The 26,640-nt window shown below is 43.3% G+C and overlaps 1 protein-coding gene across 15 annotated transcripts in view; it reads right to left on the minus strand.

The window, feature by feature from the left end:
• Positions 1 to 26,640, minus strand: part of svila (supervillin a) — a 160,174-nt gene that overhangs the window by 76,693 nt on the left and 56,841 nt on the right. For 8 of the 15 annotated variants that reach the window (XM_031298250.2, XM_031298242.2, XM_031298252.2 and 5 more), the window contains 11 exons: positions 25,934 to 25,997; positions 25,666 to 25,808; positions 23,947 to 24,676; positions 21,542 to 21,625; positions 19,486 to 20,364; positions 18,866 to 19,033; positions 18,053 to 18,087; positions 9,377 to 9,441; positions 8,659 to 8,795; positions 7,370 to 7,465; positions 6,631 to 6,931 (listed from right to left, as the gene is read on the minus strand). In XM_031298250.2, the coding sequence (XP_031154110.1) occupies positions 6,631 to 6,931; positions 7,370 to 7,465; positions 8,659 to 8,795; positions 9,377 to 9,441; positions 18,053 to 18,087; positions 18,866 to 19,033; positions 19,486 to 20,364; positions 21,542 to 21,625; positions 23,947 to 24,676; positions 25,666 to 25,808; positions 25,934 to 25,941 (2,646 nt within the window). In that variant the 5' untranslated portion in view covers positions 25,942 to 25,997. Of the gene's footprint in view, positions 1 to 6,630; positions 6,932 to 7,369; positions 7,466 to 8,658; positions 8,796 to 9,376; positions 9,442 to 18,052; positions 18,088 to 18,865; positions 19,034 to 19,485; positions 20,365 to 21,541; positions 21,626 to 23,946; positions 24,677 to 25,665; positions 25,809 to 25,925; positions 25,998 to 26,640 lie in introns of those variants that run through there. The other 7 variants (XM_031298241.2, XM_031298253.2, XM_031298245.2 and 4 more) reach the window with 7 other exon arrangements.

Below are 26,640 nucleotides of genomic sequence, written 5' to 3' on the forward strand. Positions count from 1 at the left end.
CAATGATAGAGGGTGTCAGGTGTAAAGCCCTCTAAAAGAAAATGTTTCCTTTAAATGTATTATGAGTTAGATGAGTAGATTAATACCACTCTCCCGGCACCTCTGAGGCTCACTAATTAACACATTGATTAATCCCTACACACACTGAAATGTAAAAAACAACAGTTTGTGGTTTTCCAGGGTTAGGTGCAATGTAGTCTGGATGGATGGCGGTTCATTTCCCGGATTGTTCCGGCGTCGACGGAACTTCCGCCGGATGTCCCATCCGCTTTCTTTGTGTTTACGCCAAACTCCGGTCGCATCGATGAAAAGCAAACGGGAACCTCTGAGCAACATTACACGCTGAAAATGTCAGAAAATGTGGATGGTGCAATAAGGCAGGCCTGCTTGGTTCTTTTGGGGAATGATTGTAAAGATATATAAAGAATATGTTTACGGCATTTCCTCTCTAACTGGGACGTTTTGGGACTGATTGCCACATCACGTCATCCACAAGCGACAGCAGTTGGCCGGGACGAGGCAGCCGGCAGCTGCCTTCAACCTCCTACCTAACAGTCGGCTCTATCGCCTAGTTTTTATTATACTAATAAAGTGTTTTTAAAACCAAAGATACATTTTTACGTGTAAGTAAGTATTAGCCTCACGCTAATTTATCAAGACTAGGCCTACCGGCTAAACTAACGCTAGCTTCATGGCAACCTCTACACCTGGCGAGTCCCCACTCCCCCTCAGGATTTCCTCGTTGTTTAATAATACAAACAAAGAAATTGCTGACCTCAGGGAAGATGTTCGTCGGCTTTCCGAGGACTTAAAAACCAAAGATGCTTTGTTAACCGCCTGCTTGGACGTGGCTCATAATCAGTCGCTCCGGATCTCATCTCTCTCGGCGGCCTTCCAGGATACCGCGCCATGGGACCCAGCTGCCTGCCCACGCCCATCGTCCTGCTCGACACCGGTTATCAAGCCACCCTGGACTGAGGTGGTTTGCGGCCGAAAGAGAGCCTCGGGTAGGGCTCCATCGCCTCCTGCCCTCAGCCTCTCCAACCGCTTCAATGCTTTGTCGGAGTCGGAGCCGGTGGTGGCCAGTGCGGCTCACCGGGCTCGCCCCGCTTCAAAGCAGACTGACCAGCCGTCGTCACGGAAGACGATTGCTACCGCGCGGCGAAAGCTTCTGAGGGATGCGGTAGTCAGACGGTCCGGTGGCCTACACTGCCTGGATCGGCCAAATGACAACGTTCCTCAAAAACAATCCCCACAACCGAACGGTAAGCAATCTTCCTCTTCTTTTCCCTGCCCATCTGAAACCGACACTGACTGTTTTGCTCCCGTCACCGGCTATCCACACCCCCCCCCCCCTCGTCCGCTCTTCCCCCTAACCACAGTAATTATTGGGGACTCCATCACTAGAGACCTACGGTTTCATAATGCTGTCACACACTGTTTTCCCGGAGCCAAAGTTGCAGACATCCTGGCTAAAGTTATGGACCTGATACCCTCATTTCCGACCTCTATCAAACGCATCGTGGTCCATTGTGGACATAACGACATGTCCACTCGGATTCAGGAGTGTGAGCGCACAAGGCGAGACTTTACCACTCTCATTGAGGCTTTAAAAAGCACTGGGAAGTCGGTTTTTATTTCGGGCCCACTTCCATCTCTAGGTCACGGATCATGCCTCTTTAGTAGACTACTCTCCCTTAACACCTGGCTGCAGCTCACATGCAGCATTCACAGGATAGGTTTTATTGACAACTTCAATCTGTTTTGGGAACGTGGCTCCCTGTTCAGCAGGGATGGGATTCATCCCAATACACGCGGAAGCCAGATGCTACGTGGAAATTTGCACCACGCCCTGCATACCCAGACCTCTGATTGACTGTTTACATCCCGTAAACAATCCCACAAGCACACTGACCAGACACACTCTCCCAAAGTCAATAATCAGAGATACAGCGCTACACGCCCCTCTGTGCTCCCTTCAGAGCAATCACCCATTCATAATCCCATAACCACCGTGTCTGTCCCCCGACTGAGACCGTTTAAACCAAACGCTAACAAAAGAGGTGCTATACTAAACAACCTAATTGGAATTAAAACAACCACTGCAACGATAGAACAGAATAGGAAAATCAAATGTGGACTATTAAATATTAGATCTCTGTCATCGAAAGCATTATTGGTAAACGAATTGATATCAGATAACCACATTGATTTATTCTGCCTCACCGAAACCTGGCTGGGCCATGACGAATATGTTAGTTTAAACGAAGCCACTCCTCCCAGTCATAATAATACCCAAATTCCACGAGGCTCAGGCCGAGGAGGGGGAGTTGCAGCCATATTTGACTCGAGCCTGTTAATTAATCCTAAACCTAAACTAAATTATAACTCGTTTGAAAGCCTTGTTCTTAATCTTCAACACCCAACATGGAAAACAGTACAGCCAATTATATTCGTTGTTGTTTACCGAGCACCAGGTCCATATTCTGAGTTTTTATCTGAATTCTCAGAGTTTTTATCATGCGTAGTCCTTCAATCAGACAAAGTACTTATTGTAGGTGATTTTAATATCCATGTGGACGTTGACAGCAATAGCCTTAGTACTGCTTTCAATTCACTGCTAGATTCAATTGGTTTCAGTCAGAGGGTGCATAAGGCCACGCACTGTTTTAACCACACCCTCGACCTTGTGCTAGAATATGGCATCAAAATTGATGATTTAATAGTATTTCCGCAGAATCCTTTATTATCAGACCATTCTTTAATAACTTTCGAATTCCTACTACCAGACTATACGAAATTAAATAAAAGTTTCTACACTAGATGCTTATCTGACAGTGCTATAGCTAAATTTAAGGAAGATATTCCAACAGCACTTAACTCAATGTCATGCCTTAATATAACAGAGGACCGTTATGTTAACTTTAGTCCCTCCCAACTTGATAACTTTGTAGACGCTGCTACGGCCTGCCTACGGACTACTTTAGACTCGGTTGCTCCTCTCAAAAAGAAGATGATGAAGCAAAGGAAACTAGCACCTTGGTATAACTCCCAAACTCGCAAATTAAAACAAATCTCACGAAAACTTGAAAGTAAATGGCGTTCCACCAAACTGGAAGAATCTCATGTGGATTGGCAAGATAGTCTAAAAAATTATAGGAGGGCCCTCAGAAATGCCAGATCAGACTATTACTCAATACTAATAGAAGAAAATAAGAACAACCCAAAGTTTCTTTTCAGCACTGTAGCCAGGCTGACAAAGAGTCACAGCTCTGTTGAGCCATCTATTCCTATAGCTCTGAGCAGTGATGACTTCATGACCTTTTTTAATGATAAAATTATAACAATTAGAGAAAAAATTCATCACCTTCTGCCCACATCTTCTAACGGCTCACCATTGGGCGCAGGAGGGCTAGAGAGAACGATAAGACCTGATACTTATTTAGACGGCTTTTATCCTTTAGACCTCCAACAATTAATGTTAAGGGCCTCTTCAGCTAAGCCAACTACCTGTCTCTTAGACCCCATTCCAACGAGGCTACTTAAAGAAGCACTACCCGTGGTCAATACCACATTACTAGATACGATCAATATGTCCTTATTAACGGGTCACGTACCGCAGTCTTTTAAAAGTAGCTGTGATAAAACCTATTCTGAAAAAACCCACCCTCGACCCTGAGGTCTTAGCCAACTATAGACCTATATCTAACCTCCCGTTTCTCTCCAAAATCCTTGAGAAGGTAGTCGCTAATCAATTGTGTGACTTTCTGCATAGAAATAGTCTATTTGAAGACTTTCAGTCAGGATTTAGAATGCATCACAGCACAGAGACGGCACTGGTGAAAATCACTAACGACCTAATTGCTGCTGACAAAGGACTTGTCGCCATACTTGTCTTATTAGATCTTAGTGCTGCATTCGACACTATTGACCATACCATCCTCTTACAGAGACTGGAACATTTAGTTGGCATTAAAGGAATCGCACTAAGCTGGTTTAAGTCCTATTTTTCTGAGCGATCCCAATTTGTTAATATTAACGATAAACCATCCAAATACGCTAAAGTTAGCCATGGCGTTCCTCAAGGCTCAGTGCTTGGACCAATTCTATTCTCTTTATATATGCTTCCTCTAGGCAATATTATTAGGAAACACTCAATTAACTTTCACTGTTACGCAGACGACACACAATTATATCTGTCAATTAAGCCAGACGAAAGCGGTCAGTTAGCTAAACTTCAAGCGTGCATTAAAGATATAAAATCCTGGATGACCCACAATTTTCTGATGTTAAATTCAAACAAAACGGAAGTTATTGTGCTGGGACCCAAGCACCACCGAACTTCATTATCTAAATATATAGCTACCCTAGATGGTATTGCCCTGGCCTCCAGCACTACTGTCAGAAATCTAGGAGTCATTTTTGACCAGGATCTATCCTTTAACGCCCACTTAAAACAAACCTCAAGAACAGCCTTTTTCCATCTTCGTAACATTGCCAAAATCAGGAACATCCTCTCACAAAACGATGCAGAAAAACTAGTCCATGCATTCGTTACTTCCCGGCTGGACTACTGTAATTCTTTACTATCAGGCTGCTCAAATAAGTCCCTCAAGACCCTCCAGCTGATCCAGAATGCTGCAGCACGTGTTCTGACAAGAACTAACAAAAGAGATCACATTTCTCCTGTATTAGCTTCTCTGCATTGGCTTCCTGTAAAATCCAGGATTGAATTTAAAATCCTTCTCCTGACCTACAAAGCACTAAATGGTCAAGCACCATTATACATAGAAGAACTCTTAGTACCTTATTGTCCCACTAGAGCACTGCGTTCCCAGAACTCAGAGCTACTTGTGGTTCCTAGAGTCTCTAAAAGTAGAATGGGAGCCAGAGCCTTCAGCTACCAGGCTCCTCTCCTGTGGAACCAGCTCCCAACTTGGGTTCGGGGGGCTGTCACCATCGCCACATTTAAGAATAAACTGAAAACCATCATCTTTGATAAAGCTTATAGTTAGGGAGTGAGGAGTTGCAGCATAGTAGAGTAGAGGGAGGCAGGAAGTACAAGCCCGTTCCGGCAGGGGAGAGTACGAGCCCGGTCCAGGGCCCCTCTCTTTAGCCTGCCTCTCTTAGTTATGCTATTATAACTCTAGACTGCTGTGGGAAGCTCCTTCCAAGGACACAATGAGCCGCTCTCTCTTCTCTCTTTCACTTGTCTCCTTTTGTGTGCATCTTAATCCCAGAAATGCCTGTTACTAACCTAGCTCTGGGGAGTTTTCTCCCCGGAGTCCCTTTGCTTCTTCTTCACCCAGAACATCGCCTTGGAATAGGGTGGCACCTACACCGGGGTCCTGGGTGCAGCTGACACTATGGACTTACTACACCCTGCTACGCTGTGCGATTCCACGCAGTGTCCGACTGCGTCCTGCCGCGTCCAACCTAACTCTTGTTATGATTTGATACTATAAATAAAATTGAATTGAATTGAAATTGGTGGGGATATGCTATGGACAAAATACACACGGAGATACACTGGTAAAAGCAAATGAGGTTTAACCATGTATCCATCTAATATAAATAACTCACATTACTGTATTGTGTGAACAGTTAACTTCATTTAATATTGTATGTGGTGTTTTCTTACGCGGGGTGCAAATGTTCCACCAAAACAAGTCCCTTCCAGAGACTATTTTGCAGCGCCACACTCGCTGCGTCTGGAGCTTAGCGCCACCCAAGATGATTGTGATTAGTTTAAAGAAATGTAAACAACCCCTAATCGTTTTTTTTCTCCAGTCCAGGAGTTTATGCTCCTGTTGCCAGACCTTCCTCAGCAGCGCTGTGGAGATAGGTCTGGCAACGCGAGACTAGGTGCAATCAAATGATTCTTCATCAAGTCTCTGCTGGTTGCCTGACATTCTCACAGTGACGACAAGACTTCAGACAGTCATTGGTACCAGGCCAAGATATACAGCTCCAGCACGTCACTTCCGTAAAATCTCAAAACAGTCGTTTTTACATTCCGGGTTGTTGTCAAGCAGCTCCAGGACCCTGAGGCGGGCAGGAAAGATCGTCCCCTCCCACCCCGGACACAAACTGTTTTTTACATATTATTATTTTTTTTATTTTCTATTGTAAATTTTTTATTTTATATTATGCCTTTATACTTTGGCATTGTGTTTATTATTATGGACCAAATCATCACTACGTCAAATTCCTTGTTTTTGACAACACGCAATTATCCACTTCTCCATCCATCCATCCATCCATCTTTGTCCGCTTATCCGGTGTAGGGTCGCGGGGGGAGCAGCTCCAGCAGGGGACCCCAAACTTCCCTTTCCCGAGCCACATTAACCAGCTCCGACTGGGGGATCCCGAGGCGTCCCCAGGCCAGGTTGGAGATATAATCCCTCTACCTAGTCCTGGGTCTTCCCCGAGGCCTCCTCCCAGCTGGACGTGCCTGGAACACCTCCCTAGGGAGGAGCCCAGGGGGCATCCTTACCAGATGCCCAAACCACCTCAACTGGCTAAATAATATGGTAGTAAAAATAGTAGTAATAGTAAAGAGCAAGAATAAGTTCAGTTTAAGTGCAGTTTCTACAGGATAAACAGCAAATGATCCGGCTGCTCGCCTACCTGCTCCATATCTCCCAGTGTGATGGGTTGTGTCTGGTAGCGAGTGTTGGTCCTGCGCTGGCGTGTGTCCCCCCTGGTGCGGGTAACCCTGATGGGAGGCTGAGCCAGTCTGTTGAACAGCGCCATCTTTTCTGCCAGGCTGAGAGTGCAGAGATCAGGCTCGTCTTGACCCTGACTCTGACCTTTTCCCTCCACTGTGGACACAGGCTTAGAGCGCTGGACCTCGTGGGTTTCCTGCACCTGCCGGTTCTCCCGCGCTTGCTCCCGGGCGGCGGCACTCTGCTGCAAGGACGCCTGCAGGCTGAGGGCAGGATGACACCCGAGAGACAAAGAGGTAGGAGAAAGGGAGACTTCTGGTAAGCATGGAAGGAGCTCATGCAAGCTAGCAGCTAGCCATACATGGCAGGCAGCAAGTGAGTCATGCCCACCACAAACTTTATTAAATAAAATCCTTCTAGTCTTTTTAATAAAATATATAATCCTATAATAATTGAATCATGTAGTTTCCTCCAATCACACAGGAGGGCACCAAAACTCAAACAAAAACATTGTGCATCTTAGTGGAAAGTCCTCCACTAAGATGCAGCCATTCCTATCCTGTGGGGTAAAACCCCCTTTTGAGAACAGCACTCTGAAAAGAACACTATGCCGTGGTGTAAGAGCAGCATTTAGTAAAGATCAAGCATGTTAGTCACACACACTGTAGGTTGGCGTGAGCATTCATATCCGTGCCATGTACCTGTATGGCGGGACAGTGCTGCAAACTAGGGTGGGGCTAGGGACGCGTGCTACAGCAGTGTGAACAGTCACCGCGTGTGGCACGTGAGTGGGGACACTACAGTAGCAAAGGACAGGCACACACACACACACACACACACACACACACACACACACACACACACACACACACACACACACACACACACACACACACACACACACACACACACACTGAATTAACCAGATGACTTCACTGTAGTTCAGACAAAAAGGTTCATTAAAGCTACCGGGAGAGGAATATAAAACATGTTGAGGTTCAGAAAGATGGCTGGAGGATTAAAACACAATTTTATTTCAGTATTGATGAAGGATTTCAAATGAAATTCGGAATCACGTCCAGAGCAGAAAACGTGATGGATTAGCTATCAGGTTGACAAAATAAGAAAATGTTGCTGCATCATAAAGCTTGTGGAAGTTTCAGATAACTAAAGGGTAGGTTCACCCAAATTACAAAAAAAACAAACATATTGTCTCATTAACCTCTACACGTCTAGCCATGCAGATAGTTTGGGTTTAGTAGTATCCGTGTCTGAGATGTCTGCCTCCACCCCAACAAATGAGGTGGATGTTTTTTTGTTGACTCACTGCACAGGAAAATTACATTACATACGTTACAAAAACGTATCTTTCCGGAATCAGGGTCCCTCGTCCAGAGCAATGGGAACCGTTTTACCTAAATAAGATGTACATTTTGTACATGTGCAGTTATTTTCAATGCTGTGAGCATGACAAACAAGGTGTTCTTCACCTCCGCTGTATTGGGGTAGAGGCAGAAATCTTAGGTCTCTGAAAATGTGGCTAGGTACCATTAGGGTGAATGAGACTTTTTTTTTAAACTGACCCTTTAAAGCACTTAAAGGAAAATGGTATTGTTCCACCTGGATGCTCCTGTCCCATGTTTTAGTGTCTAAATGACTGGGAACAACAAGTTTTAAAATTGGTCCAGTATTTACATTTTTTTTTATAGCTATTTGTTGGGAATTTTAGGCCTTTATTATATAGCTGAAGAGGTGAAAGGGTAGAGAGAAGGGGGAACGACATGCAGCAAAGGGCTGCAGGTCGGAGCCAAACCTGCAGCCGCTGCGACAAGGACTGAGCCTTTGTACATGGGACGCATGCTTTACCAGGTGTTAAGGCTCCCCGGAAGTGGTCCAGTATTTCATCTAACTCTAAAAAAAGCGCATTTTACAAACATGTCAAACTAATCCTTTAATTCAGCATTAAACAAAGTTGCTTGTTGAGACTTACGTGGCAGCGATTACTACTTCCTCAGTGGTGACTGGCTGAGTTCTGGATCGGTCTTGTGTCCGTCTTAGTCTCCTGTCCACCGCTGCATTCCTGGATCGTGGTTTAGGAGCTCCGCCATCAATGCTCTTCTCCAGCTCCTGGATAGAAACACATTTAAAATTATTTTAAATCAATGGAGTATTTTAATCTCACCTTTACCTCCGGTAGGGTAATCTGAGAGCAGAGTTCACTCAGTTGATGTGAGATTAAAGCGAAAGACAACCAAACACGGGCCTCACACCCTTTTACAAGGGAATATTTGCATTGAAATTAGGTTTGATGATTGAATTGGCTACTGAAGTGATTAAAGACAGACTGAGTACATTAAAATCATATCTATTATACACGTATATCTATTCAAAGCTGTTTGGAAATGTAAGTATTTTACAACAGTGATTTTATCTTAAGCAAATGGGACTACAGGGCATGTTTGAGGTCAGTTTCACAGATGTGGAGTGAAACGTGCTCCAATCCAAATGCTTGTTCCGGTGGAATGCCTGTGCTGAAACCAAACCATACGATTTTTTCCAAGTTTTCATCTCTAATTCCTCACAGCAATGTGAGGACAGAAAATAAGTTTGTGTCCATGATTGGAAGCACATTTCTCCGTGCTTGGCGTCTGGAACCAGCGTGTAATCTGTAGAAATGAGAGGATAAACAGGGAATAGTTGAAGCTCACCCTGAAGAGAGAACGCTTGGCTGCTACACTCAGCTTGGCCCGTTCATCTAGCTTCTCTTCATCAGCTACAGAGAGAGAGAGGCAGAGAACATAATGACATTACAAACGCTGGCTGTATGATGCATGTAGTCAACAAAGAGCACACTGAAGAACCTCTGCAAGGGTAGTCATTTTAAAACGAGTCAGTTGGAAACAATACAAAGTCACCCGGAGACAGCCTTTTTTAACCAATTCATGGAGCTACAGTAGCTTGATTAGCTAGCTAGCTACAGCTAATAACATCTTCTAGTGACAGTTGACATTTCAGTTGACAAAATCAGCAGTCATCTTTTGTCCAAAAACGTGGCCCATTGTATTAAAGCAACAGTAACTAAGGGGGAGAGGCTTAGCAATCAGTCAATTATTTGTCCTCACGCAACAAATAGCGTTTTATAGGAAAACCAGATTTTCAAGAAATTCTAAATGATGGAAAATCAATCGCATCACATTTACAGCGTAGAAGATACGACTATTTTACACTTACATTGCGTTTTCACTGCATATTCCTCTTTTTGGTCAACGTTTTACTAATATTTGACAGCAAAGTCACGGTTGAGGTGTAAAACTCCTCCGAGGTTCAACTAAATTACATTTGTTTTATCTCAGAAATGTTTGTGTCTATTGTGGGAAAAGAAGACTTTTCTCAGCAACACATTTGTAAGTGTAATGTACTTCAAGTCATAATGTTTATCTTCATCACTTCACAGCAACAGCACAATCTGGCTTTATAGCTGGGAGCAAAGACAAACCACAAAACCTGTGGCTGGTGTCATTGAGGAGACTATGCAGAGCTGAACAGGTGTGAGAAGCATGGCTGCACGCACACACACAAACATACTCTCTCTGCAAGACATATGACATGACATCACCACACAACTATTCCCTCTGACTGACGCCGCTGTGCTGTGCTCTGCTCCCTCTAATTCTCCTCAGAACAAAAAAGCGTCCCAGCTGAATGTGTGCTTATAAAAAGCAGATGAGCTAGTTCTACCCTCAGCAGAGCTGCTGTGCTGTTATGCTACTGTGAGCACCAGTAACGACTCTATAAACTTCACTTCAAAATGTTGTGCTTTCCTGTTAAAAAAAGGAGATTTGGAGCTACAACTCAGTTAACCCTTTGGTCATACATGTTTAAACTATTTCTCTTTTTTTTTTTTTTTGCTTTTTTTGTTTTGTTATATAGACAATGCAAATCCCCACCCTGGGGAAAATCTTATTACAGCTTTCCTTCTTAGCTATAGATATTGGGTGTATGGGTGTACGTATATGTATGGATGTGTGGGCCTGCGTATATGTTTATATTTGTGTATGCGCGCGCGTGTGTACGTGTAGTTGTGTGTGTGTGTGTGTGTGTGTGTGTGTGTGTGTGTGTGTGTGTGTGTGTGTGTGTGTGTGTGTGTGTGCCCATGCATACTATATTACTATGGCACTCTAACTAATCATACTCTCTTCTCTTCACTAAACTATCTAAAAAATTTGTATAAGTTACCAAGCTATGGGATCACAGATAGGAGTTAGCATCAGGCCACCAGAAGGTCCGAGGAAGTAACTTAAGTTACTGGTTTATTTGTACTTACTTCCTTAAGAAGGCTCGCACCACATTCACTTTGAATTGGCTAGAGTAGTTTTGTTTTAATTTGTTACTATGGGGACTGGGCTGACCTTGATAATGGTTGTGGGGCGGACTGGGGTAGAGGGGAGGGGAGGGACAGGAAGACCACTCACTCAAATCCTACACATTGACAGCTTTACTGCTACGGATACTGTACTGATCACAGATTCCTGATGTATGATAGTTTAAACAATGACAACAGAGGGATGAAGGTTCTCACATTTTCCAGCTGGAATGTACGCGGAGTAAACAACCCAGTCAAGAGAAGTAAAGTTCTGACCCACTTAAAGTCACTGACCTCAGACATTATGTTTCTACAGGAAACTCACTTGAAGAGTGGCTCACATGGCAGGTTAAAAGCAAATTGGATAGGGGAAGTTTACCACTCAAACTTTTCATCCAAAGCAAGAGGTGCAGCCATTCTATTGAGAAAAGGTGTGCCCTTTTTACAGAAAAAAAACAATCACTGACAAAGAGGGCCGCTATATTATAGTAATTGGTGAAATCCACAACATTTCCCTTACTCTAGTAAATATATATGCTCCCAACATAGATAACCCCATATTCTTTCAGAAGGTTTTTTCACTGATACCAGACATCTCACAAACACACTTGATAATAGGGGGCGACTTTAATACTGTCCTCGACACATATCTTGATAGGTCCTCCACGAAGAGACTCCCAAGAAATGCCTCTAGTGAATTTTTAAATACATTCATTAATAACACAAATGTACTGGATATATGGAGAGCGATGAACCCTTCAGGTAGGGACTATTCCTTTTATTCACCTGTACACAACTCCTATAGTAGGATAGACTACTTCCTGGTGGACGCCAAACTCATACCATCCACATTGAATGCTAAATATCACAGCATTGTGATTTCAGATCACAGCCCACTCACCTTTTCGTTGTGTTTAGATCATGTAGATAAGCCACACGCCTCTTGGAAACTGAACTCGCACCTACTCACTGAAAATAAATTTTGCGAATACTTAAAAGACCAGATTTCTTTATACTTTGAAATAAATGACAACCCTGATACCTCTCCCTCCATCCCCTGGGAAGCATTCAAGTATTACATAAGAGGCTGTATCATTTCGTTTGAAGCTTCTAGGCGAAAAGTAAATAAGACCAAATTAAAAGAATTAGGAGATCAAATTAAATTACTTGACATAGAAAATGCACACTCCCCTTCTATTATATTGCACAGGAAAATAGCAACACTTAAGTATGAATATAACAAAATTATCTCTGCAAAACTAAGTAAAGCATTCCTCTATACTAGGCAAAAATATTTTGAATTTGGTGACAAACCACACAAACTACTAGCTAGACAACTCAGAAAAATGGAAAACGACAGAATACACAAGATAAAAGCTCACAATAATACAATACTTACAAAGCCTAAAGATATCAATGACAGGTTTCTTGAATTTTATACTGATTTGTATACCTCAAAGACCACTTCAGATTCTGTAACTATTAATGCATTTTTAGACCAATGTGAGCTTCCCAGACTGAGCAAGGAAGATTGTGATTCTTTGAATTCTGACCTCACAATTGCAGAGGTTCGGAGCGCCATTGCCTCCCTAAAGAGTAATAAGGCACCCGGTCCTGATGGACTTCCAGGGGAATTATACAAAACATTCAGTGAAAACCTATCCCCTTACCTGTTGAAACTGTATGAACATGCCCAGATACAGGGTAATTTACCCCCCACCCTAACTGAGGCTGTGATCACATTAATTCACAAAAAAGGGAAGGACTCACAGGAAGTAGGCGCTTATCGTCCTATCTCCCTCCTTGATGTCGATGGGAAATTATTTGCCAAGATACTGGCTAACAGGCTGAATCCTCTATTGGGAAAACTAGTTCATATGGACCAGACAGGTTTCATACCAAACAGGAGTGCTACTTTCAATCTTAGATGTCTTTTCAATATTATATATACAAAGAGAGGTCCACCTACTGATCTTGTCATACTTGCACTTGACGCCGAGAAGGCATTTGACCAGATTGAGTGGTGCTACTTATTTGAAGTTCTTAATAGGTTCCACTTTGGAAATAAGTTCCTGTCACTAATTAAACTCATTTATAATAATCCCACGGCTCAAATCCTAACAAACCGGACAATATCCTCCTCGTTTAGATTACATAGAGGGACAAGGCAGGGGTGTCCACTATCCACTTTAATTTTTGCGCTGGCTATCAGAGCCTCTAGCCCAATGTATCAGAATAGAACCCCAGATTTATGGTTACTCCACCAAAGACACAAATAATAAGATATCATTATATGCAGATGACATCCTTTTATATATAACGCAGCCTCAAATTACTATCCCAAATCTTCTGGACAAAATCAACCTGTTTGGGACCTTTTCGGGTTATCGGATCAATTGGACTAAAAGCGTTGTAATGCCGGTCCATATGAGTGACTTAGCAAACCTAGATCACTTTCCATTCACAGTCTCTCCAGAGAAATTTACCTATTTGGGGATAGAAGTGACAAAGCAGTACTCCTCTCTATTCCAGGCAAACTTCCCCCCTCTAATAGAGTGATTACAGACTAGAATATCATTCTGGGACACGCTCCCAATTTCTTTAATTGTGAGAATTAATGCTATAAAGATGATTTTCCTCCCGCAATTGTTGTACCTATTTCAAAACATCCCAATGTTTCTAAAAACAACTAGATTCTTTAATAGTTCCTTTTCTGTGAGGGCACAAGGTTCACAGAATAGGCAAAAAACATCTCTGTAGGCCAAAATCGAAGGGGGGATTGACACTCCCAGACGTTTTGCTATATTACTGGGCCTCAGCGATTAAGATGTTTACCTTTTGGTTAGACACATCAATACCAATGTCTGATTGGCTAATGCTGGAGCGGGAAGACTGCCACCCGTATTCTATGGCCGCGGTCCTACTAGCTCCGGCTACGGTTAATAAGTCCCTGTATAATAACAATCCAATCATACATAGCATGATCTGTACCTGGAAACAAATCAAGACCACCTTTAATCTTAAACCAATCTCTCCTCTGCTACCCATCGCTAGAAACCCTACATTTGCCCCCTCCAGTCTGGATGGAGCCTTTTCTACATGGAGTGAGAGGGGTGTCCAATGTATTGGTGACTTATATATGGGAGGCGTCTTTGCCTCATTCACACAACTACAGAGGAAGTATGAGCTGGGGAATAACTTCTTTCGTTACCTACAAGTTAGGGACTACGTTCGGAAATACCTAAGAGACTTTGAGACTGAATCACAATCTAAAATAGATGACTGTCTGAAACTGTCTCCTAACGAAAGTAAATTGATATCCCGCATCTATAACAATCTCTTATTAATAAGCTCCCCATCGACTGAAAATTCTAAACGTAAGTGGGAAGAGGAACTTGGTGAATCTATTCCAGATGATTTATAGACAGAAAGTCTTGAAAAAATACATAATTGTTCAGATAACGCAAGACATTGTCTTGTCCAATTTAAAATGATTCATAGGCTTCATTACTCAAAGGAGAAACTACACAACATATACCCAGAGGTGTCACCTATGTGTGATAAGTGCCACTCTTCTGTAGCATCACTTCTCCATAGTTTTGCTCTATGCTCAAGGGTCCAATTGTTCTGGATTGATATATGTAACATTATGTCTGAGGTCATAAATACTTCAATCAAACCTGAGCCCTTGTTCATCATTCTTGGAATATCAGAGACCTTCAGGAAACTTAGTGTGGCACAGCAGCGCTTTCTCTCTTATTGTTTCATAATAGCAAAGAGATTAATCCTCATCTTATGGAAGAGCAAAACTGTACCTACTTCTAAGATGTGGTTAGAGGATTTAACTAACACACTTCATTTAGAAAGGATAAGGTATACATTGAAAGACAGGCTCAACTTATTCAATAAAACATGGAAACCCCTTCTATCATACCTCAAAACTACAATTCCAGTACAACAGTCCGCATCCTAGCACATGATATGACAATTATGATATTAGAGTGAAGGCCTCTGTGAGGGAGGGTGGATGGGGTGGAGATACATAGGGAGGGGTTAGATGGGTAGACAGGGGGATGGGATAATGTGGGGGATCGTGGTCAGCCTGGTAGTGTTCTTGCCACTGTTTTTGTATTATTGTTGTTACTTGTCTTTTTTTTGCTTTGCCTTGCTTTAATGTTGTACCACTTTAAGTTTACTGTTTATTTGATTTATTGAATTAGTTATAAAAAAAGATTCTTAGAATGTACAAGTGAATTGTATGTCAAATCGTATGCTTTAATAAAAAGACGTTTGAGTAAAAAAAAGGAGATTTGAGTCCTTTGGCCTCCACCTTCAGTCTATTCCTGAAGCTTTGACATTAAGCCACTGAAAATCTACAAATAATCATGTTTTCATTGGCCATTCATTTCATATTTGCCATGTCATAGTGGCATGTCATAGTGCTTAACACTGATTATCTTCCATCTCGTGCACACGCAGGTGTAGTCATTATTTCAACAAAGTCACGTGTGACTTCAGGATGACCCCGGCTCAGGTATAACTTCTGGCATCATCCACAAGATCATTCCTTTCTCATATTACTCTATTAATCAGAGATCTTTGCTTGTAGCCTCAATCTCATCAATCGGAGTTACGGATTACTCGCCCGTTCTCGCTCCCATCTCAAAGCACAATATGCATTGTTTCCTACTGTTTCACGCTAGCAGAGTGCTTTCGCTGGAGCTAATTTAGTGGTAACTTAACATTATGCTAACAAGAGCGTGTCCGCTCAGTGTTGGATAATAACGACCATGTTAGGGCTGCACGATATTTTGTTTCATCGTCTACATCGCGATGTGCGCATGCGCGATAGCCACATCGCAGGACGTTGCGATGTTGACGCTACAACTTCTTTGCTGCTTGATAAAAAAGTAAACTTTCACCGTTGTCCTTTTCCATGATTGTTACCGGCCAACCCTTCCCCTTTAAGACAGGTGGTCATGTGACGTAACGTTAGTCCGAGGGGGGGTTGTTATGGGAAGTGAGGCTCTCCCGTGTGTAGAAAAGTACCATAAGCGGCAGCTGCTGCTGACACAGTGATGCTCGTGCTTCTCCATGGGTAGTGAAGCTACAGTAGTCAGGGTTTTATAGTCGCTGCAAAGACAAACTTAATCACCTGATTAATGAAACGTAATCACGACATATCCCGGCCATTTTTCACCGCAGAAAGCTGCTACCAGCCAGACTAAAGCTAACATAGTTAGCCTAAAGAAACAAGGCGTCTGTCCCAACTAACGTTATGGTTCGGAGCTGCGACGCTGGAAACCTAACACTAATCTTGCAGGATCTGCGAGAGGCAGACTTTGGCCAGTCCTGAATCTAAGGGGATTTGGGAGAGCAGATGTTCTCCGTGCTGTGGTGCTTGTGGTAATGTCTCCATGCTCGCCTCGAAGCCTCCTCCGATGCAGGAGGTAGACGCAGAGATTGTCTTGCTTGTGTATGTAGTGGGGATCGTAGCTGAGGTTCATCTTTTTCCACTTTTTGCTTGGTGTTTTCTTTTAGGTTTACATTTGAGAATCTCATGGTAAATTTTAAGAAGAGCTCTCTGAACCTCTAGAACATAACCTCCATTCGTGTGGCTCTGTGCACGGTCTCTGAGGGCCGGTCCCTATCTTCAGCGCATGGCCGACATCCTCCACCTTCTTCCCTTCTTCTGAAGGGGCAGTTTGTTGTCCTACAGTTAGTTTCTACGCCTTTTGGGCAAACTGACCACTGGATTGTGAAGGTCATTGCCTCCGCATACGAGGGGTAGGGCCGTTGGCCATTGGCCATGTCTTGGTCGACCTTGAGAGAGGTGCCCTTGGAGGACATATGTGTTGCGGCCTCATGGGTGTGGTTCTTCGGCCGAGGTTCTCTGTTACATCCTTATGAGGTGGGTACACAGAATTCTTTGTGACTCTGTTGTTATAAGTGATCCAGTGTTAAGCTCTGCCTGTGGCGGTCAGTAAGGATGAAATAGAACACAAGTTACAAATGCAACTACGGTTCTATGAATCCGGGATGACCGCCAGAGTTCTCAGTCACTCAGAATCTCGTGAACCTGCGAGAAGTTTATGTAGAAATGATCTTGTGGATGACACCGGAAGGTATACCTGAGCCACGGTCATCCCGAGATCACATGGGACTTTGTTAATATAAATACAAAAATGAATTAAGTATTGAAGTACTGAATGGCACATAACAGTACCTGTCCCACAATGAAACCCTGCCAATATGATTCAGAGCTGAGCTAACTGAAATAGAAAGCAAATCAACTGAACTTAATTACATGTACAGTACATTTTTTTTTTTTTTTTTTTTTTAAATATTATTTTTTTGGGCATTTTTAAGCCTTTATTGACAGAACAGCTGAAGAAATTAAAGGGGAGAGAGAGGGGGGAATGACATGCAGCAAAGGGCCGCAGGTCGGAGTCAAATCCGGGCCCGCTGCGTCGAGAAGTAAACCTCTATATATGGGCACCCACTCTATCAACTGAGCTATCCGGTCGCCCGTAGATGCTTTTTACATCACCATGATCTCATCAACTTAGCCGATCCAAAGGCTGATGAAATTGAATTTACTCAGAGCTTCTGGTAGAAAACCACTGTAAAGTTTTGGTGTCATTCTAAACCTTAAAAGATCACCTCATAAGTAAAAATGACACCATGAAAATAAAAACATTGTCCCCATTTGATTCATAAGCTACAAACAAAACTGCATCACTTCTACTGCTGTTAATGTGCCAATGGACATTAAGCAACTGGATGTCCCAGATAAGTAATCTCATTGGTCAAACACATACCACAGCCATACTGATAAATCCACTAAAGCTAACCAAGCTTAGTCAATTACCTCACCAACACTTTTGTACCTTTGAGTAGGTTTATCAACAAATACACATGCATGCTAACCATTTATGACAAAATGCATGCATTATGTCCCCTAACGTTTTAGATATATTCTAAAAATTAAGTTTAAAAAAAAAAAAAAAAAATGACTTACCTTCAGTGGAAGCAAGATCTGAACTCACGCAGGACCTTCAAAAGTGCACAAAGAAAAAGACAATCAGCAAAAGCTAGTAGTATCCATGCAGCAATGTATAACTCTGTAATATTAAAAGTGTGTTTAGAGACAGGAGAGAGAAGGCTGGTCATTGAGGAGATGCAGTGAAAAGCAGGTGTTTCTGGTATGCTGGAAATGTAACGAGTGTTAGAAGAAACGAAAAAGGGAAACGGTAAAGCCGACTAAACTGGAGAATTAGACAGAATTACATAAGTCTGTTTGGTTCCATGGTCTTAGGGAGTGATTACCAACAAAGGCCAATTCATGCTTCCTTGGTATGGCCACATGTGATGACCACTGTTCCAATTAGAGGGACCTTTGACCTTTAAGCTTCCATGTTTGCTAATGTTGTTAAAGGCGTTAAGTCAAGGAGAAAGTAAATGTGAACGTGTGTGTGTGTGTGTGTGTGTGTGTGTGTGTGTGTGTGTGTGTGTGTGTGTGTGTGTGTGTGTGTGTGTGTGATGCCTATTGGCCTGTGGTAACCGATGATCCAGCTCATGGTATTAATCTGATTATTGACTTACATACTATGGAATAATTTATTGTACACTTAGTAGCATAATACGTAATCAGATGAGTGCACCAAAACCTGATTGGAATAAACATATTATAAAATGCATTATTACATGCATCAAATATAAAATCAACATTATGTATTGTATGTTCTCTTTCTGACATGCATGATCATATACAGTAGATATTTTTTCAGCATTCTTCACTCTCAGCCATGCATTCTTGAGTCCAGAGCAGTACCTATCAGTCTCCTGGCGCTCAGCAGAAGTGATGGGCTGCGTCCTAAACCTCTCTGAGGTCTTTCTACTCTCCCCGGGATAGATATACTGTCGGGGCCTGCGCCCCCTGTCCCTCTCCCCTCTCCATAGGGCACCGTAGCCTGCGAGTGCCCTGTCCCCTTCAACCTCACTGGAGGGGCCACCCAAGGAGAGGGACCAACAGACAGAGTACCAAAAGGAAAGAGAAAATACAGCACAGTGAGGGAGAGATAGAGGGACTGGTAGCAAAAATGATTTCTTAAAAAAGCAGAGGTGTGAATATTCAGTCACACCCCTGGTTTTAAATCAATTATGTGAGCAAGACCATGAAGATTTATTAGCGGTTAAAGCATGCACACATTCATTGGCCCCAGGTAGTAACCAAACAAGTCACAGAGCTAATAAACAAAAAAAACATACATCATAGGAAGCTTAGTGTTAGGCAATTAATGCATGAATGCTATCTCTACAGATTAGAAACTCTAGGCTTTCAAGTTGACTTCACCCCAGCCTTAGTTGCTTGTTAGTCAATCAGTAGCCAGCCAATGTTCTAGAGAAGCCAGCCAGTGAGTAGCAGCAGCGCAGTTTTATTTTGCCACCTACAACTCATTCCTGCGGCTGGTTGGAGGGGTGGTGGTGCTCTCCATGTAGGAATGTCGGAGCTGGGCCACAGACACCCGGTTGTCCTGGTGACTCTCTCGGTTACTGGGACCTTCACCCTCCCTGACCTCTCGGGGGTCGTGGGCCTGGTACTGCAGGTTCCTCTGACTAAGCCCTCGTGGTTCCCCAGCCTCCCACACCGAGCGGCTCAGGGCTAGGCTGGAGGTGGAGCTTCCTGGGCCTGCATGTGCCTCTCTGGGCTGGTTGTGGGTGGCAGCACCCCCTTTCTGGATATAAATGGCATGTTGCCGCTCTCTGGGCCTGCTCTCTGATGCTTGCAGACGAGAGGTGTGCTCTGTGTCGTCCCACCTGGGACTGCTTCTGTGTCCTCTTGTAGTATCCTCTGCCTCAGCCTCCCTTGCAAGACTCAGTGCCCTTGACATCCCTAGCTCCTCTTCCCCTCTTCCTCTCCGTGGGTCCTCAGTGCTTCTCTCCCTGCGGCGGATTTCAGAGGGCAGCACTGCCTTCCTGCTCTTCAGAAGGCCCTCTGTCTTCACGTCCTCTGACTCCCCAGTCTCTTCCTCCTGGGGCTGTTGTTGCTGCTGTGGCCCAGCTCTGGATGTGGGACCAGAGGCCATGGACAGATAACTGGGGTACCTGCCAACTTCTTGTCCTCCTGGTGGCCCAGGTCGGGTGAGCTGAGCCTGGGCGTTTTGGTGGGGATGGGAGTAAGCCTGCTGGGGGACTGGTGGTTCTGTGTGGTATCGTTTAGAGTTCTGGTCCTGGAATTGTCTGCGGTACACCGGAGCTTCTGTAACATTTCCTAGCTCTGGGCTTCTCTGGTGGCCCTCCTCTCTGGCAAGCCTCTCCCTAACTCTGATTCTTCAGGGAAACAAAAGCCTGGTTAACATTTGTACTACATGAATAGACACAGCATGCCTCTTCAACTCATAAAGATGACTGTAGTTGGTCTGATAAAAGGAGCAGACAAACACAGCACTCAACTCCTACTCTAATTGAGATGATGCTTTGCGTGTAGGACTGTCAGCATGAAAGGAGGAGCGGATTCTTTCTCGTTTAATATTAGGGCTGCGAACCAAAGTGTGTTCTATGTGTCCATAAAATCAAGTACCAAAAATAGCCACATATTTAAAGTTCACATTGACTGCCTAGTAAGATTTTGGTGTGTTTGATCAAATATTTTCTAAATCTTAACTTTGCTAAGTTTAAACTATTTGGGGTTCTTTATTTAGGGCAATTTTCCTGTTTTAGTTAAGTTCCTGTTAAGTAGAGTCACTTTGTGTCATGGTAAGCAATATCATACATCGATATTTTTAGAATAGGACGGGCCACTTAGAAATGCCATAATTTTGCATGCAAGTTGTACTATACTACTATATATGTTCTAGGACAGTTTTTGGCCTGAATGTCAACAGGTTCTCAACACCGTACAAAATATCTGTATATGAACTCTTATTGTTTATTTTCACTTACTGAATTACGTAGCTAGCTGAGAATTTGCACCATGAAAAGTAATGCCGAAATAGCTATTAGCAGTTTCTGTGCGGAGCTGGAAGACCTAAGGCCCCAAACCTGTCGTCACTGATCAGTGTAAGGTCAGTATTACTGCAACACCACTACCCAATGTTTTATCCTTCATTAATGTTTAATATAATATGTCCTTCAAACATTTGTTTTGGGGACATGGGGGTTAAACTGAACACAGCATGGGAGATGAAGTTATGGTCCAAAGCAAAGACAACAGGAGCTTGTGACAATGAGGATGATCATGATGTGATGTCAGCTGACTCTCAGCTCAAAGCAGGTTCTTAAACATTCGTGTCTTCTAATCAGCCCAGGACCCACACTGAGTAAATGAGGTTTAACCCTATAGGATGAGAAAAGACAGGGTCTAGTCTTGTAGGGAACAGTACTGGGTTCTGTTCTGACCTACAGTTTAAGAAGCACTGCGTTTAAGGGTTGATGGGTTTTGGCAAGTCCAGCTGAATGGCAACATGGTAGGTGATATTGGGGTGAGACACAACCAGCCTGGGTGTACCTCGAGGGCCAGTTGATGAGGGAATGGGTGTCGCCCTCAGCATCAGTCTGGAGGAACCAATCAGTGTTCAGTTTCGCCCTTGCACTGTTCCAATGGAAACCCGGTGGGAGAGAAGTGAATGGGTGGGTGGGTAAAAGTCTAGATTCAGTACTTAGCCTTTTTTCTTGGAGCACACACAGACATACAACTACAGTACACACACCATTGACTTTACATTGAGCTTGGCCAGAGTGAGAATGGGCTTGGACACCAGCAGGATCCTGCTAATAATACAAGTTCAACTCCCCGGTGAGACATTTCATTGTTCATTTTTGTTGTGGTTTTGAGGGAGACATCACATGCAATAAAATATGAACAATAAATCTCTTATTTAATGTTTGTTAAATGAAGAGCAATGACCAAAACCGACAACCACATTTTGTTTTTATATCAGATCAGATTTGACTACATCTATGTTACGTGGGAAAATCCATGTTATCAATGCATCACTTTACCAAGAGAGAAGACCTGTCTAATTGAGGTCTTATCTACTGAAGCATACATTTTGAGGAATGCCATCTCACTCTACCACAGCCAGAAGGCAGATGAGTAATTCTGGCTCTCTGATGCTGCATTAAGACAAATAGCATAATCAGTTTCATTACGCCCAGGCCTGAACTCAATCTAGGAGAATGTCCCTCAGTCATGACTTCAGAGGGAGAGGACATAAGAGGGGAAAATTCAGGTCACAGTTCTGACCGTGGAGTCACACTGAGACTCCAGTAACAACACCCCTCCCTGCACTGCACTGCAGACACACACACATACGCTGGCCAAGTTTTGAAACCTGAGAGAGGGATTTAGGACCAGCGAGAGGGAGCGACGATGCAGACCGGAACACGATAAAGAAAATGACAGCGTAGTCGGGTGTAGAATCATCTTCATGTGTTCGTTAACGACACGGACTACGGGGCTGGGCCAGCTGGTTGTTACATCACAAATGAGTAAGGGCGGTACTATCTGTACTATCAGTGGTGGAGCCAAAACATGCCTTGGCACTTACCTCTGCAGCAGCAATGATTCAATTGCATGCAGACTATGGGCAGGTAACGAAATTTACGTGACATGAATCCTTGTGGCCATGCAGATGTGGAAAGTATCGTGTTGGCTTAATCTCTCATTGCACAGGAAACTGGGTGTGTGTCAGAGCTGGATTATCCCACTACGGTGCCCAGGGCAAAAATCAACTATGTGTCCCCCCTGACATGTTCCCCCAATCTATGTTGCCCAGAACCTCTAATTACCTGCGCCAAGGAGGTTATGTTTTTAGTTTGTTTGTCAGCAGGATTACGGATAGAAATACTGGCCCAATTCTTATGAAACTTGCTGGAAGGGTGTGGCATGGGCCAAGGAAGAACTCATTACATTTTGGATCGGATCCAAATCACAGGGCAGATACACAAATTTGTTTTTTTGTTTTTTCACTTTCAATAACATTGCAAGATAGGGCATTTGGTGGAGGTCTGCGCTCTGAGTGCCCTTCTAGTTTATTGTGTTTTACTGGTGTATATTAGTAATCAAATTACCACGTTGTCCCCTTGGTGCAAGAACAAGTTGAACACAAAGTCGGCCTGAAAACTGTGATTCATGTTAACAACAGAGCGATAGAAACCATCAGTTCAACTCAAGTTGTAATAAACTGGTATTAACCTTGAAGGAAGCACCTGGGGCTATAATCAGCATTGGCAATTCTTTTTAAGAATGTGGGATCAGCTACAGTGCCAGAGGTTTATTGCATCCAAACAGTCTTGGAAATAGCTCTTCCTAACAAAATAGCAACAGCTTGGCCAGTAAGAGTTCCTTTGGGAATTTAAAAAGTACAGCAATTTGCTTTTCCGATCCACCTGAAATATCTGGGATAGAAACACAACACACACATTTTGTACTGATCTGCCCTGTATTTAGCAAGCCCAGCTGTGTGTCTCAGTGGGACTCAAAGATTGTTCCAGAACAAGCTCAGGTTGCCTAACCTAGTATGAAACCACAGTCCTGCCAAAAGGACGCCCTTGGACATGTAGGATAAGAGGGACAGAGACAAAGATTGAGGGAGGGTGAGTCAGTCTGATGGATAACACTGTCAAAGTGAGTCCATATATTAAAGTGAATGATACAGCAGTGTTCTGGTCTACTGTAGATGCTAACCACGCTGGAATCCTGAGTACATAGATATAAAGGGAAGCTCGGGTCTGGATCCTAGAAGGGAAATTGTCTACTAATGTGATATCAAACACAGAGTAGGGGAGATGGGCCATTTTACAGAAGGCCTTAATAGCTTCATTTTGAAACAAGGGAGAGAAAGTACTTTTATAAATATAAATAGGGATAAAAAGATGAGGGCAAAAAGGAACAGTGATCAGACCACTCACCCCTGTCTGCTGAGGATGTGGTGGGCCTGCTGCTCGATGAATAGGTCCCCAGGAGACACCCCATGTTTAGGTGAGGAGAGCGAAGGGTGCCTGCTCAGCTTGGGTGAATTCGTTGGCATCCCTGTGACTGAAGAGTCCTTGGCGGGCACCCTGGCAGGTGAGGACAATGGTGTCACATCCATGTATGAGGAAGAGGACGGAGGCTCAGGAGGCGCAGCCCTACGTTGATTCTCCAGGTTCATCAGCCTCTCCCTCTCTGAGAACGAATCCACCCTGGGTCGACCCAGCTCGTAACCCGGGTCGGGGTGGCCGGGCTGTGCTGCCATCCGTCCCGCCTTTGGGCTAGTGGCAGAGGTGATGGTGTAAGAACTCAGGGTGATATCCCGCCCTTCCTGCCTCACTGACTCCCCTTGGATCCGCCTCTCGGAGCCTTCCGACTCCTTCTGGGTGCGAGTGTAGCGGGGGGGTTGGTCCGAGTCCGGCTCCTGATCTAAAGAGATGCCGTAGCGCTCGGCCAGCTGCCGGCGCCGCTCCGCCTTGTAGCGGGCGATGCGTTCGGCCTTGGACTCCAGCTCGGGGGCACTGGTGGTGGAGCCCGAGGTGTAGGCAGGCTGTGTGTGAATGGAGGACTGAGGGTCATATCTGCATCGAGCTCTGGATTGTCGCTCTGGAGCCGTCAGCTGCATTTCTGGGCCTTCAAATCCCTCCATGCCATACCGCTGGACTGTAACTAGGGGACACAGAGAAAACACAAGCCAGTTTTCTTCACAGAAGCACAAATTAAAGCTATAGTGCGCAACTATTTTATATTGATGAACATCCGTTACATTCAAGCCATTGCCAAATGAGTTGATACAAAGCTAATTAAGCCTATCAGCTCCACAAAACTCTGTATTTCTCAGTAGGGCTATGTTTACAAAATGGTGTAGTCCGGGGACTTTCGCATACAGCAGATTGAGTGATGCATTTTATGTCACCGTTGAGAAAAGGACAATAGCAGTGTTCAGCTTTGGAGACAAAGAGGGCATAACAATTACAAGATAATTACCTCTTCTGAAGAGTACATCATGGTTTTTTAATCCTTTGTGTGCTCCTTGATTTGACGGGTTAAGCTACTGGCAACTGTGTGGAGGAGGGGTGGGGGTGGTGCGCGATCACCGAAGGCTTGTGTCATGTGTATGCGCCGACAGTTTTGTTGTCATAACTTAAAAATTCCTCTTGGGAGCGACAGAAACTACACACTATAGCTTAAACCTTTGTGTTGTCCTCAGGTCAAATTTGACCAATTTTTCTAAGTTTTTAATATCAGAAACATAGGCTTCTTTTAACAAAATTGCCCAAAAACAAAATGGATGCATGGATGTACGTTCTTCACAGGAAATATTAATGATAACTTTAATTGAATTTTGGGTGTTTTATTCAACTTTATAGCATTTGAAAAAAATTTTTAAATGGTTTCAAAACAGTATCGTGACTCAACTTTGACATAAACCAGTCTGTGATCCACTCGACAGCCTCTGATCTTAACTATTAGTCAAAATAATTCATATTTTCTGCATTTTTTTTTTACTAAAAAAATTGAGGCATAATGTCATATAAATTAGGTTTATTGACCATGAAATTAAAAAAAGCATGTAAAAAAAACAAGTTCATGGTCGACGGGAAGACAACACAAGGGTTAAGAGCGAAAGAAGGGTCAAGGTACTGTACTTGTCTCACCACCAAAGGGCTCACAGGGATCAGAGGCCCTGGTGTATCGTGGTGTGTCCTCCTCCAGAAGCCGGTTGGCCACCAAGCTAGGCAGAAGAGACGGATGCACCTCGGCCTCTATGCCCTCCAACCGCCGAGCAATTCGCTCCTTTCTACACGCACGCACACGCACACACACAGGAAGGAAGAAGTAGTCAACCTCAGACATGTTATTATCCTCCACAACACTGTTATTATCAGAAACGCTCGCAGCCTTTTTATGTCATCACCTTCTCACCTGTTCATTTCCCAGTCACTTGCGCTTGTGGTAATGCCTTCAAATCGTTTCCTCAATTCAGAGACTAAAGAAAGAAAAAAAAAAAAAAAAAAAAAAAAAAAGAGGTGATTGTATTGTTTACTGACTGTATTGTTCCTGGGTTTTTATATATATATATATATATATATATATATATATATATATATATTTTATGTCTAGTGGATGGGTTAGTGGATGGGTTATTATTCGGTTTGATTTAACTGACAGATAAAACATGGACACAACGATAGGTGATAGCTGAAAAAGAAAAAAACGTGTATGGGTGTATGCATATATGTTTATCTGTGTGCAAGTATGTATACATGCATGTATGTGCATGTATACATATATAAGTAAGTGAATAATTAAATTATTTGTATACAAGTACAAAAGTATAAAAAAAGAGGTAGGACCAGAAAGGTTTTTTTTAACTCCTTCTTACTCCTTTTTGAATCCTTATTTGAATAATTTACAATCATTTTGAAAGATGTTTGCTGAGTATTTTGTTTTCTTGCTTGTGCTGAAATGTACAGTACATGTTCTTATTTATCTTTTAACTTATGGCTCAATAAAAGGAAAACATCTGTATTGGCAGTGCCATCTTAACCCAACCAAACAGTAGCATTTTACTGAGTCTGAATCTAGTATTGAATCTGCTTTTAAATTGAAATTAATTATTTTGAATGCTT

This window comes from Sander lucioperca, chromosome 23 (assembly GCF_008315115.2).
Source record: "Sander lucioperca isolate FBNREF2018 chromosome 23, SLUC_FBN_1.2, whole genome shotgun sequence".
NCBI classification, from domain to species: Eukaryota; Metazoa; Chordata; class Actinopteri; order Perciformes; family Percidae; genus Sander; species Sander lucioperca.